The 14,399-nt window shown below is 40.1% G+C and overlaps 1 protein-coding gene across 4 annotated transcripts in view; it reads left to right on the top strand.

Moving 5' to 3' along the window:
• MOB3B (MOB kinase activator 3B) overlaps positions 1-14,399 on the top strand; it is a 104,637-nt gene that overhangs the window by 77,486 nt on the left and 12,752 nt on the right. For all 4 annotated transcript variants that reach the window (XM_044427965.1, XM_044427966.1, XM_044427968.1 and 1 more), the window contains one exon: positions 13,453-13,655. In XM_044427965.1, coding sequence (XP_044283900.1) covers positions 13,453-13,655 — 203 coding nt within the window. The remainder of the gene's footprint in view (positions 1-13,452; positions 13,656-14,399) is intronic.

Genomic DNA, 14,399 nt, shown 5'->3' with positions numbered 1-14,399 from the left:
CGGGTATTCCAGTGTTCAGTGGTGGTTTTGTTGTTCAACAGAAGCATTGTGAGTCCATGAAGCCATTGTGGGTTGTTCTATAAAATGCAAGCATTAGTGAAAGATATCTTTATTAAATTTTGTGGGACAGGCCCTGAATAAAAGGACATGCAGTTCTACAAAACAACCTGATTTATTTAGCCATTTGCTCTGCGATCTTAAATAAAATCTTTTTTAGCATCTTAGGAAGAACAGCATCTTAGACAAATTACTTTGTCTCAGTTTAAAATTGGACTGATTGGCAATCCTACTTTGACCTGTCAAGTCCTGTCCTCATAGAAGAAATTAGATCAATCCCAGCTCACTGTAGACCGACTGAAAATCCTTAATTAAGCCACTGTGGGGCATAGTGTCTTTGACTCCCTTGCTATATGAATCATCTAGTCCACAACATCTGGAGGGCACCTATTGGGGAAGATCAAGCTAGTGTGGTTTATTTTACTACTGGTTTATTAAAACATACCTAACTTTCTTATCATTTGGATTATGCTGGAGCAACTGATTTCACTGGGTGGGTTTGTTTTCCTCCTTTTTCAGTTTGTTTGTTTATTTTAAATGCAGCCTTCCTGATCTGGCTTTTTCTTTTCTCCCTGTCCCCATCTCTGTCAAACCATGCTATGGAGAAGCAAATAAAACAAGGCACTTGTCAATCTGGTGTTCTAATTCTGCTCCAGATGTCAAACATTGACCTCGAGGGATAGCATACATGTGTATTAACAGGGATACGGAACAAAATGCCCTCCAACAATCTGCTTTTAAAGGGAGCTTTTCGAGAGGGAAATGTAGACAGCAAAATGACAGATAAGTTGACAGGGGTTGTGTGCATTAAGGCTATTACAGATGCTTTTCGCTGTCCTACGGAGAGCTGGCATTTGTCACAATTGCCTGTATAAAATTCTTGAATGGAGATGAAGCTGTTCAGGGATTTAGCTAAGAAACTGTAAATGCACAACACAAAACAAAACACCCTTTTTAATTAGAAAATGTTGAATGTCCCCGCAGTAGTAACTCATACATGAAATTAGAAGATCTTGGTGTGCCTTTAGAAGTCTGCCTTGATTTATACTGGCTTTATAAGCTCAGTATTTTTTCATATCACAAGGACTTAGCATTTTATGGTGCTCTGATTAGTAAAGCCTAGAACTGTGGAATCTAATGATGCAATAGGCTGACTGAGATCATGGGTTCTTGTGATGTAATGTCTGGTGAGAGGGTCCATTCTGTATATTTGGGGGAGAGAAGTATATTCCATTGAAGTTACTTACCTGGGGACAGCATTGTAATGATTTTCCAATGACATTATATGACATCAGTCAAGCAGTGATACAATGGAAATCCACTGGTGTTGTATGGTTAGAAAAATGCACTGTTCATGGTTGGTGGGAGGATTCTCACCATTGGCTTAGTGCAGGGGTGAACCCTTGCTTCCATAACTAATAGTGATGGGAGTCGTAGGCTAAAACATCTGGTTGGCATTAGCCAAAAGTTTCCCACCCCTAGTTTGGAATTTTTTCCTGAACAATAGCATCTTTTGCAGATACCATATTACCAATGGCAATACCTTTGCCATTGTGTTTTCAAACAGTGAGCCTAAAAGTGAGCCTAATTTTCCAGTTTGTTTGTTTGTTAATTTGCTTTTTAAGATGAGAATCAAATCCATTTTCTGTTTGTGATACCTGATGAATGGACATTAAATGATAGTTTCACACCTTTGGCTGCCAGTTCATTCTTTAACTGCTGGAGACCTTGCTCTCCTGTACTGTGTAGCTATCTTGCACAGGATCTGCCACCAGAGAAAACTCAGGAACTCTGACAAAAATTGAGAAAATGGCTTCCTAGTTACTCATTGCCATTTCCTTTGTATCAGCAATGTGATATTTGTGAACTTCCAGTCTGGGCTGCATCAGATTGACATCAAGTAGCCATTACAATTTGATATCCCAGTGAATCCTTCCCACAAGAAAAGTACACTGGAATTGAGCAACAGACTCTAGGAGCAAGTTATCCAGTGCACATGGAAGACAATATTTGGCCCATGCTTGATGTGGGCCCATGTTCATGAAATAAATGTGCCTTCCATACTTAACCTTTAAAGGTCAGCTTTTTCTTGCATATTTGCTAATGAAAAAGAAATCAAAAGCAATCTCTTTCCAGTATTCTAAATATAAGTGAAACTATTTGTAATTCAGTGAAAACTATTCTTCAGATAAGAATAGTAAAACTCCTTTGATTTCTTTGCCACAGTGCTCACTGGATTCCTTTTGCCCTTCTCTTCCTATTTAATTCAATTTCCACCATATCTTTCACTGTTCCAAGTATAAAATCTGGCTGTCACACAGATAATTGTGGTGTTGAATGGAACATTAGAAGGTCTGCAGCATCTCCAAGTCAGGCAAAAAAAAAACTGCCTGACACCCTGGGAAAGTCTCTGCCAGTCTCTGTTGAGAGTACAGGGCTAGATATGGACTGATTCAGTAAAAGGCAGTCTGCTGTCTGTGACTTGCATGTAGGAATCAGCAATTACAAATTAAATATCAGAGATGGAACTTTCATCTGGCCTCACATTCCTTCAAGCCAGGGTGGATAAAAAACAATGAATGAAAAATAAAATAAAATTAGATTTTTATTTAAATTCAGTTGTTTTAAATAAAATATTTTTGAGGAAAAATCTATCTAAAGATAGTTTTCTATTTAAGATGCATTATAGTGCAAGAGTTATTCATCATGAAATAACGATTAATTTTTAATTATGTAGCATGAGACTGCATATTCATGCAATGCTTAAATGTTTTGGTAAATGAATTCCATTACTCTAGTCACAATGCATTGCTCTTCCAGAGCTTTCTGTAAGATTATTGGGCAAGTTTTCTATCTAGAAGTTATTGTCACAGATGCTTGGTTTTACAGTTCTCAAAACTGTGAATGTATGTTTGCAGAGATCTCAAGTCTCTTCACAGCAAAAATGTTACAAAATAAACACGCAGAGTTGAGAAAAAGACCTTACTCCCATTGTTCCTTTGCAAATCTATGTACATAGAATCAACCCCTTACCTCTTTAATCCTAAATTTCAATGAATAATAGAAGTTTGTTGGGGACAGGATAGATGTGCAGAAGAAGCTAAGGGTGAAGAGGGAAGGACAAGTAGTAAAAATGAAAAGAAACACTTTTGAGCAGCATACTCCTCAAATCTTTGCATATTTTTGTATTTAGCCTGAGATTTATCTCATAATACTTTCCCTGGAGGAGAAAACCTATAATGGCAGCAGGCTGTAAAAAAGACCCAGTTTGAAAATATTTTAATGAAGCTCCTCTACCTATGCATAAGGTAGGTATGATTTAAATTGGATTTAAATCAAATCCACCCTGCCTGCAGCCCAATCCTTTTTCATGGAGTTGTTTTTAAGTGGTATTTATTCATGTGTGAACTAGCCCAAAGGGTGAGATCCAGAGGTGCTCTAGATAAAGATAAGATGTTTTGGATGGTATCACTGACTGGCAAATTTGGAGTACATGTGATTTAACTTTCAACATTGATATATGTTTATATTGAAATTCATAGGGTTCAGGTGAGTGTAAGTAACAGTATTCTAATTGGGAAACTAAGATTGGGATACAAAAGCTACTCCAGTGTCATCTAGTAAGTCTATTAATGGGTGAGCTTGTTCTCACCATCAATATGCTAAATCACTAATCCACAGAAGGCATAATTTGGGAGAGGCAGGTTTCCCCTAAATAAGACAACAGAACTCTTGTAAAATGGATTGGTCTAAGGGTATAGAACACATAACTAAATTAGTTTGTTTTTCATTTTCCTTTGACAAGGACATTGCAGCATGGCAGCATCTAGAAAGTTTGTGGGTATCTAGTAATTTGTCCAGTTTATCTAACCATTTTCAGCTGTCAGGTTATTTTTGGGAGGATCAAAGTCCTGCATCAGTGAACTTTTTTTCCTTGGCATTCAGGACAGATGCTTCCTTTAGTAACATACTGAGATAACTTGAAACATCTGGCTTGGAAGACTTGGCTCCTCTTAGTAAGAGAGGATCCAGAAGCACAACTATGCAGAGTCCTTTTCAGGCTCTGGTCTAGCAGAAAGGGAGGGGAAAGATGTTAAGTTTTTCTAGAAACCCACAACTTGTGTTTGGATTCCCTTTAAACTAGCACATTAATCATTGCTTTTCAAGATGAGTTTTGCTTATGTCCAAACTCATTTTGAATTACACATTCCCTCATCAAGAGAGTCTCCTTTCTTTCCCCATCTATTATTTCCCCTCCTGCTCAGTGATTTTTTGAGAAAAGAATACTTCTGGAAAAAATTCCTCATATGTCAAATTCTGGGCAAAATGACGAACAAACCTGGGAGCAATATGCATTGCAGATAGCAATGATGGGATGGTATAGGTATTAAAACAGCCTTTATAGAAGCAACTTAATTGTTAGGGCAACTTACATTTCTCCTGATGTTGTGAATAGCGGCTGTGCAGCACGGATATCACATGCAGGCATGGGTCACTTCTGGCTAGAGGCAGGTAGCGTGCTGAGCCCACGGCATCGTGCAGGGTTGCAAAGGCTAAAGGGCCAAATACAGCACACCAATACAACACATCATTTGGAACCCCCCCCCCCCCAAAACCCTGAAAACCATACCAGCACATGGGATTTGGCACATTATAGCATGCCTGAGGGTAGCACTCTCTGTTGCTTTGGACTTGGCCTGTTACAAATTGCCAGAAAGTATGGCCGCCACTGATAGGGTTATTTTCCCACCATATTTAACATTGCCCTTTGCTTACCATGGCTGCCACATGGAAGCCATTTTAAATTGTTGTATGTTGCAGCTATTGCCGCACAAGCCATGTGTGTGTCACAGCCACTCTGTGCTGTTTTCCTGATTTTCCACATATTTAAAATCTTTGATCAAAGATCATGAGCACACCGTTTTCCATATGGTGTGATCTGAAGCAGCTTCCATGATGTATAAGCTAGAGTTTAGATACCAGCAACACTGAATTTTATTTTCTACTTACCATTTGGATTGTTGTGTACCATGCAGGATTTTTGAAATCATGCAGCCATATAACTTAGGTCAACCTTCTTCAAACCTGGTACCCTCCAAATGTTTTGGACTACAATGCCAAGCTTTCCTGGCTATTAGCTATGCTGGCTGGGGCTGTTGGGAGTTGAAGTCCAAACTATCTTAAGTTGAGGAAGGTTGCCTTCGGTGATGTGGCTGTCCCTCTACAGGGGCTATTGTGCATCATGGAGGTAGGTTTACTTGTCTAAGATTGCCAGCCATAGGGCTAAGAGTTGAATTAGATCATCTTCCTGTTCTTTTCCAAAGCCTGTCATTGCCTCTGCAAGTATAGAATTTTAGGAGTCTGAAGTGTGTGTCTGGAATGCCTGCAAATCTCTTGTGTAATAACTTGGCAGTTTTAGGGGACACCATCTGGAGCCCCAGGATTGTAAACTCCTGGTTAGCAGAATCTTTCTGTCATTCTGTTTTTTTCATAGGCTGAATCCTGGCTGAGTCAGTAGCATTGCTTGAACTGGAGCCAGTTCATTCATCCAGGAGTAAATTCTTTTCTCCTATTTCAGCAAGTAGCTGCTCGCACAAAAATTCCAGCAACCACTTTTTCCTTCTTTTAATAACTATAGCTCAGCTATTTAATTTAATGACTTCACCTTTCTTATTCTGCCCATAGTGTCCTCTGGGCTTTTTAAAAACAGTAATATCCTTTGTGATGGATATTGCCATCGTCCTTGTTAGATTTTTTAAATAATAGTTTTTGCTAAAATGCGCTAGGAAACAAGAGTATGAACTACATTCAGATTGTGTTCCTGCATGGATCTTTAGTGGTGGAAGAGAAGAGAGGTGTCAACACTAAATGAGCCAGGAAAGGTGTTTAGTCCACATGTAGAAAGAAGTAAAATAGTAGACTGTTCTTGGGAATTTAGTGTGTTTCCTGTTGTTGGTTTACTTATAATAAGGAAAACTAAAATGGAAGTATTAGGTTGAATTTTGGTATGCAACTATTATGCTTCCAATAAAAATAATAATGAATGAGTTTGATCGTAGGCTTTGTATTTGCAATTAGCACAGCGTAATCAGGAGTAAAATGTGAGCATTTGTGTTTAAGATGTTGAAACCTGTGGTTGTTGATTTACGTTTTTAGATAATATCAGAGGAGCTGTAATTTGGTAAAATGTAAACCTTCTCTCTGTCCCACTCCTCAGCTCCCTGTAGATACATAGCATACTAATGGAATGAATTGCAGTGTACATTCCAAAGATCAAGGATCTCAGTAACAACTCAGATTTGGCAAAATGTCATAGAAGTTGTTTATGTGAAGTATTGATGGTATATGTTAACACTTAGCCCTTGATCCCATTGCAAAGAGTTTAGAAACTCCAAATCCCCCATTTTTCCTTGAATAGATATCATTAGAGCTGTGGTCTCATTTATTCTCTTTTTTCTGGTGTAATTGCACCTGAATGTACTCCTGTAATGGTTCAGTAATAACTTTTCCTTCTCTTTCATCCTCACATACTAGAATTCCAGTGTTGTTCATCTGAGTCAGCACCTGTCCTTGTGCATTTCCACATTTTATGTGGGAACTGGCTCTCTTACTCTTCTTTGTAGAATGGAGGATGCTGTGGTTGATACTGTAAAGAATTAAGAATTCTTCCATTTCATTAGGTTCGACCACAGTGGCTGCCCAACAGGCTTCGCCAGCAGCCAGCATTCTAACCAGGAGGATTCTTCTTCATACCTTTTGGGGTGGGAGATACAGCTATAAAAGTGTTGATTCAAAGGGAGCTCTGACAGAGATGATACATCCCGGAGTCCTGTTTTGTTGCTTTGGGAAAGACTGGGAGAGGATTCCTGATCCTGATCAAAGGCACATTCCTTTCAATGTAGAGGAATGGATTCTGAAGGACAGCTTAGCATCAAAGATACTGTGACAACTATTTTGCCTGAGAGGGCAAAATGTTGTTACTCTGAAAACCAGAAATGCCTGTGCTCTGCCTCTTGATGTCCTTTCCTGAGAATATACTGAACTACTGTCATGGATTTCCAGTGTGGTGTAGAGTTTAAAAACAGACCTAATTAAAACAGCAGGCATGCCTATTAAATGCTTTTTGAATAGAGGGCAATTTTAACCTAATGCTGAAAAGATGACAGTGCGCATCAGGCAGGCCCCAGTGGGGAAATCATTCCACAACTGGGGATGAGGAGTCACCATTGAAAAGGCCTTCTTCCTAGTTGCCTCTTTCTGGGCAACTAGGTGGCAGTCAGAAGAAGACTGCAAATGATGATCCTGCATGGAATACTTGCAATAGAAACTTATTTATAATAGGGCTGACATGGGAGCAGGACGGTTCTGGCACACAGAGTAGTGCAGGTGCAGACCATCACACCTGGAGGCCACTGTGCTAGAGAAGGCTGAAGACTGTTAACACCTTGTGAAGTTTTTATCGATTCCACTTGTCCATACTCCCCTTTGGGGAGTCAGAAAAAGCCTGAAGTGAACCTATTTTCTGTTTACAAAGCAACCTTCTGTTGAGCCAGACCATGGATTCATCCAAACCAATATTGTTAAATATTATGTAAGATTTCAGGGTGATGTTGATGCTGAAGTCTATTTTATTTTCATAGTCCTGCTAAATGAACAGGATGGATGGATTAATATACTACCAATGAACCTTCATTTTTACTGACATAATTGACAACTATGCCATTGTAATCCTCCTTTACTGGGGCTCAGGACAACATGCTATTTATTTATTATAGTCATATCAAACCTGCAAGGAGCCCAAGGCAGTTTACACAATCCTCTTCCACCTCTTCTTTTTATCCTCACAACCCTGTGGGGTAGGCTAGGCTCAGGGTCAGTGACCAGTGGTCTTGATGGTAGAACAGGGACTAGAACCCTGATTTTCTGAGTCCCAGGTCAGCCCTGTAACCACTATGCAAGACTGCCTTACATGACAGTATCCCATTTTGTCCTCACTGGGTTGAGAGAGTGACTGGTCCAGGGTCATCCATTCAGCTTCATGGCCAAGTAGAAATTTGGGCCTAGGTGTACCTGGTAGCAGCAAAGCAGTTGGTAGTTTAGGCCTTGACTGTGACCTAAAGACCAAATTTAGCTTTAGAACAAAGTATGATCCTTGTTTTTAAGCACCATTTGGCCTTTTTAGGCCACTGTTTTGGTTTGCCTTTGCTCTGGTGGTGTGGTCCAGAGAGTGAAATTGGCCCTTGGAAGCCCTGAAGTTGCCAGCCCCTGTAAGGCACAAATCTAACCCAGAGTTTCCACATGCAAATTCCTAGCTTATATAATCAGCCACCTGACGCTGTACTAAAGTGCTGGCTTTTCAGTCTTCCCACCACACACAGAACCTCACAGCTGCACTTGCTAGAGAGGCTTAAAAGGAGACTTGCTAGTTCATTATAGTTGTGTCAACTAATTAATAATAGACAAGGCCTTTCTTGCATTACTCCAAGCAAGCTGTAAGAAACGCATGACACTCAGACCCAGGAAGAAAGGAACTAATTACAATCTACTGCAGTGTGGGTCTACCTCCAGGCAGCAGAACAGAAAGTTTAGAGTATTGCTCTGAATTGGCAAAAATAACAATTGTTGCCTTAAATAACAGTTGTTTCGGTCATTACCACTCCAGATGGCAACATCTCATAGTTAAGTTTTATTATATTTTCATACTTTTGTCATCCTTTTTGCTGGCTATTTTTCAAAGCTTTGGACGGGCATACAGTTCTTGCCATCATGTGACACTCTAGGGACTGAAATGTAATCTGCTTTACTAACTACTGGCTAATTGGTGTTCCCAGTATATTCTGTTATATTGTAGGTGTTTTGCTTCAAATGCAGATCATTCTCAATCACATAGGCCATTGGCTCTCTCGAGAGTATTTTCTATACCGACGTTTGTATGGTGCAACAATGCATATGCACCATATGTAAGAGTTAACATCCCTTACTCTGTATATCAGAATATTTATTATTCTTTCTGTGCATAAGCCATTTTTAAACTTTGAAGTTTCCAAAGTGCTATACATTGTTTGTTCTTTAAATGTGCTTGGGTTTGAGAGAAAATGTTTTGAGTTCCCTTCCCCTGGGATCTTTTTTCTCATAAAGGCACATTGTGTATCATACTTGACACTTGTGAAGATCAGTTAAATTTAAGTGCTGTCAGCTCTCTCTCACCTTGCTTCCATGGTAAAACTGTTTAGTTAACATAATATAGAGGGGAAGGATTGGAGAAGTGGAGTCCAGATGGTAAAGTGGAGCTGTAGAATATTATATTTTAGCATGATGTGTCTCTTGCAGCAGAGCTGTATTGTTTTTATAGACCTCTGTATCCTTAGATACTAATTTATATGGCTCAGAAAAATGTAAATTCCATTGGTTATGTTGGATTTATGTAACATGTAACTACCTGCATGATTTGGAGGGCACTTTGTGTGAGCTGATGGAAAACTGAGATGCAAATAACATAATTAATAATTTTAAAAAGTTATCGCTTGTTTGAAGCTTCTGTCACATATGAGCTCTTCCTACCAATTTTTTTTTCTATAAACACAGGTGGTAGCTGCCAACACAGGTTGCCTTACTGCACTGAGCTGACCCCATAATTGTGACTTCAGAGAGGTTTAGTGGTAGAGATGGTGCTTTGCATGAAGCATCCCCTGGATTCAATCTCTGGTACCTCCAATTTAAAAAAAAAAAAATCCCAGGCATGCAGTCTTGGAAAGGCTGAGATCCTGAGAAGAAGCTCTCTGTCAAGTCTTGCTACTACTGTGATAAATGGGTCAGTGGTCGCACTTCATATACAGAAAGCTTTTCATGAGATTTTTAATAGTACCCTCTTCCTCCTGATCAGACAAGTCCAACCATCTTCCTATTTGTTGTATGTAACTGACATTGCAAAAGGAATTTCCGAGAAAGATGAGATAGTTGGTGAATGGCAGGAGGGATCAAATCTGCATAGATTAGTTACAGGCCAGAGGGACTTTTTCATCTGCTGTTGACTTAGGTTATCTACTTGAAATTTGAACATTGGCTTCTGTTTCAAGCCTCAGTAATACATTTGGAATGACCTTTTCTTATCAGTAGATGTTTAAAGAACCTGAACAGTATGCTGACTGGGACGGAAACTCCATGAAATGTAGACAGTGCTGGTTGGTTTCCCAGCAGTAGTCTGGTGATCCATTGAACCATAGAAACTGTAATTGAAAGATTAAAACGCCTATGATTGGTTCTGCCTATTAAGAAGATATGCTTATTTATATCAGATCACTACTTTTTATTTTCCTTTTGGAAAGAGTATCGATCTTTGCAGTCACCAGAAATCAAACAGAACTACCCTAAGTGAAAAATCCCAATGAGCCATAGAGTCTGGTGCAAATCACATTAAATAAACATACTGAAAAAAAAGTACTCACAATTTGCAGAATGTTTCTCTGTTACAGTCTTGTGGCATCTTAATGACCATTTCTTCTAGTGTACACTTTTGTGAACTATAACCCAGGTCAACAAAGGTATGAAGTGTTATCAAGAGTTTCAGATATATACAGTACGCAAGTGAGCAGGGTGGGGTAGGGAGAACTGTAAACAGAGATGTCAGAAGGAAGTTAAATGTGGTAGTGCTGACAGAATTTGCTTTATTAAGAACGGCGATTAACAGGACAATTACTGCTGGTAACACAAACATCATGACACTGCTACTTAATATCTGTAGTGTAATAAAAATCCTTTATCTTGATTTAAGTCTCTGGCAATAGAATTGAGCCTGTTGATGAAGTCTAATTCAGCAGTTTCTTGCTCTGATTTTACTTTCCTTCAGTAAGTTTAAAATCAGTGACAGAATGTCATGGGAGAGTGAAGTATTATCCCACTGGTTTGCTAATATTGCCATAGAGACCCCTATTCTTAGATCCCCTCAGACAACCTGGTTATACTTGAAGTCTGCCACTATGAAGGTATTTCTGTGTACAGTGCCTGACAGAAGTATTCCCCCACACCCTTTCCACATTTTGTTCTGTTCAAATATTTTCAACATTTTGTTCTGTTACAACCTGCAATTGAAATGGATTTAATTGGCATTGTTACCAAGGTACTCACCACTGTGAAGATGCAAAATCTCTTTACTGCAGCACCCAGGTTAAGCATGCAAAATTAAACTAGCCCTCCTTGGTTGTGTAAGCATTTGCCCCCTTTGATGTGACAGGGCCAAAAAAGCTCTGCTGCCACTCCCTGCCTCTAGTGTAAGAAGTTGAATGCAGTCTGCCTGTGTGTGATTCCAGTGGCACATGATCTCAGAAAAATGTACCTGTCTCTGAAAGTCCCCAGAGTTTATGGGGAATCGTATCGAAATGGCCAGCATCGTGAGGACCAAGGAACTAGCAAAAGGGTTCCAGAATAAAGTTGTACAGAAGCACCAGTCAGAATTACCAAGTGGCCAGTGGTAACTCTGAAGCAGCTGGAGCAATCTGCAGCTGAGATGCACGAACCTGTCCACAGGATAATTCTCACCTGGACACTGCACAAAGATAGCACAGGCACAGGGTGTGTGTGCGCACTTTGCAAGGCACTGTATACATGCATGCTGTATCAGTTGTGATGGACTGTTTCATGTGTTCCTGGCTGCTTACCTCTGTAAAATGCATGCAAGCAGAGATTGAGGAAACGATTGGGCACCCTCATTGCACTTTTCTATGTATTGCTCAATGGGCAAGCGGTGAACGTGCACACGTGCACACACATACCCTTCACAACATGCAGCATATCAGTGAGCCAAGTTTGGAGGACGTAGGACATCTACCCCAGCACTGAGAATAATGAGGTACAGTACAATCCTAAAGAACACAGAAGCACACCTAAGCACATTCCAAAGCACAGAAGCACATTCTAAAGGGTATGGAAGAAATGTTCAACCAGCCTTGCTAATGGGCATGGAAACACTGATAACCTGTGTGCTATAGTGGTTAGTGTCTTAGAGTGGGAATCAGGAGACCACATTTCTAGCCCCCACTGGGCCATGCAACTCGCTGGGTAATTCTGGGCCAGTCTATCTCTTGGCCTAAGCTACCTCATAGGGCTGCAGTGAGGATAAAATGCAAAGAAGAAGGCAGATGATGTAAGCTGCCTTGGGTTCCTCAAGAGGAAAAAAGACGTGATATAAAGTAGATGCATAGATATTGATTGTGTGTTTGTTTTATTAGGCTATATCCACTCAATCCAAAAGTGGATTGAGCAAAAAATGTAGAACAATAGAAACAGAATAACCAGTGAAGCAATAAAATAACTATAAAACAATTAATATACAGAACACCTACAATATATACAATAACAGTGCACGACAACACAGAGATGGATGGATGGATGGATGGATGGATGGATGGATGGATAGATCATTCAATAAACAGGGTCCAGCCGTTTGAACAAGGTGAATCCAGTTCTGATTGCCTCCCCACCCCCAAGGTTTGCTGTGACAGCAATTTTATTTAGTTAGGTTGCCATGTAGTGTGGATGCCCAGAACCCTCCAAACATGGGGAATAACAGGCACTCAGTTGCCCCTGTGCGTCTCCCCACTTACAGAAGACATAGATAACCAGTATTTTATCTCTGTGTCTTTTGACCATCCTGGTGAGGTGGAGGGACCTGAGGCACTGACAAGAATTTTTGTTTCCCAGAGGAGTCTTACCGCTCCCTGGAACTTCCCCCATTGCTGCCTCCAAAATCACACTTGTGATCTTGGAGTTGCAGCCAGCATGGAAAGAACAATACTGACTGTGCAAGGGCAGGGGAAGGATGCTCTGCAGCTGTAATCTTGGTTCCAGCCTTGGAACACATTTCCAAGGTCACAAGTGGGACTTGATTTATCCTGTGGCTGTGTAGACACCATCTAGAGACCACAAAATTGCATTCCTACTGTTAAAGATTAAAGATAATAAACACAAGCCACACATTTCCTGAGCACCAACAGAATGAAAATCACCCATGATTCGAGTATACCATAAAATAAAGCCAGCAAGAGTAAAACAGCAAAGCAGCAAAACTAAGAATTAAAGTTCCTAAAATTATCTTGAAGCAGTATTTTAATTAATATCACATCTTTTTATACTATGTACACTATTAAATTTTTATGCTTTTAAATCTTTGTAAACCTCCAGAAAGCCTTGGCGATTGAGTGATACAGAAGTTGGGATTTCTCCACATTGTGCAAAAAATACCACAGGGTAGGGACCAGCGTTCTTCACACTCTGGGTGCTACCACTGAAAAGACTGTATCTCCAATAGCCACTTGCAGTACCTTATTTGTCAGAGGCCACCTGAGAAATATCACAGTCTAGAAGGAATGAAAACATAAACTACCCCTTTTCTGTTCACAGGTGTACCATTCCCAAAGAATTTCCTCCAGATCTGCAAGAAAATTCTGTGCAGGCTCTTTAGAGTATTTGTCCACGTCTACATTCATCACTTTGACCGTATCATCATTATGGGAGCTGAAGCCCATGTAAACACCTGTTACAAGCACTTTTATTATTTTGTGACAGAGCTCAACCTCATAGACCGCAAGGAACTAGAACCTTTGGTAAGTGTTAATACTCATCGGGGCATGAAGGACCAGTTGTGTTGGCTTCTCTCCTCTTTTCAGTTGATTCTTCTCTTCTTGCCTGCCACTGGAAAAAAAATCCATTCATTTCCACTATAAAGAGAGAACGAATGTGCTTTGGAAAAAGAGATTTACAGAAACTTTTCTTCTTAATACTCTTCCTTAGCAACAATATTTCAATAAGCTAAATATGGATTATCAGAAGAATCAAGTTCATAACTAGCTGTTGGAACAAACATTGCTCACAAATGACTTTCACTTTCAGAAGGCTTACTGTCATTTCTGGAATATACCAAATTGTTTCAGATAGTATGTAACAGCCAGAGATGACCTCCTATACTGCAAGTTCATTGCTGCAGGAAATTATCTTAAAATTCTTCCTCTAATTAGAGAGGCAGCCAAGGTTTAATCAGTTAAACAGATTGCCATGTACTTCATAGTGGAAATATGGCTGAAAATAGGAATTGAGAGTCGAATTAAATCATGGCTGGATGCAGAATCCCTTGAAAACTGATTATCTGGACCCATTTCAGTCCGGCTTCAGACCCGGGTATGGTACTGAATCTGCCTTGGTCGCCCTGTACGATGACCTGTGCAGGGAGAAAGACAGGGGGAGTGCGTCCCTGTTGGTTCTCCTGGACCTCTCAGCGGCTTTCGATACCATCGACCATGGTATCCTTCTGGACAGGCTTGCGGGATTGGGGGTTGGAGGCACTGCTTTGC

Source organism: Varanus komodoensis, unplaced genomic scaffold (assembly GCF_004798865.1).
Source record: "Varanus komodoensis strain SLA01 unplaced genomic scaffold, ASM479886v1 scaffold19, whole genome shotgun sequence".
Classification (NCBI taxonomy): Eukaryota; Metazoa; Chordata; class Lepidosauria; order Squamata; family Varanidae; genus Varanus; species Varanus komodoensis.
The sequence above is the reverse complement of the archived record's forward strand: the minus strand, read 5'-3'. Positions and strand labels throughout refer to the sequence as shown.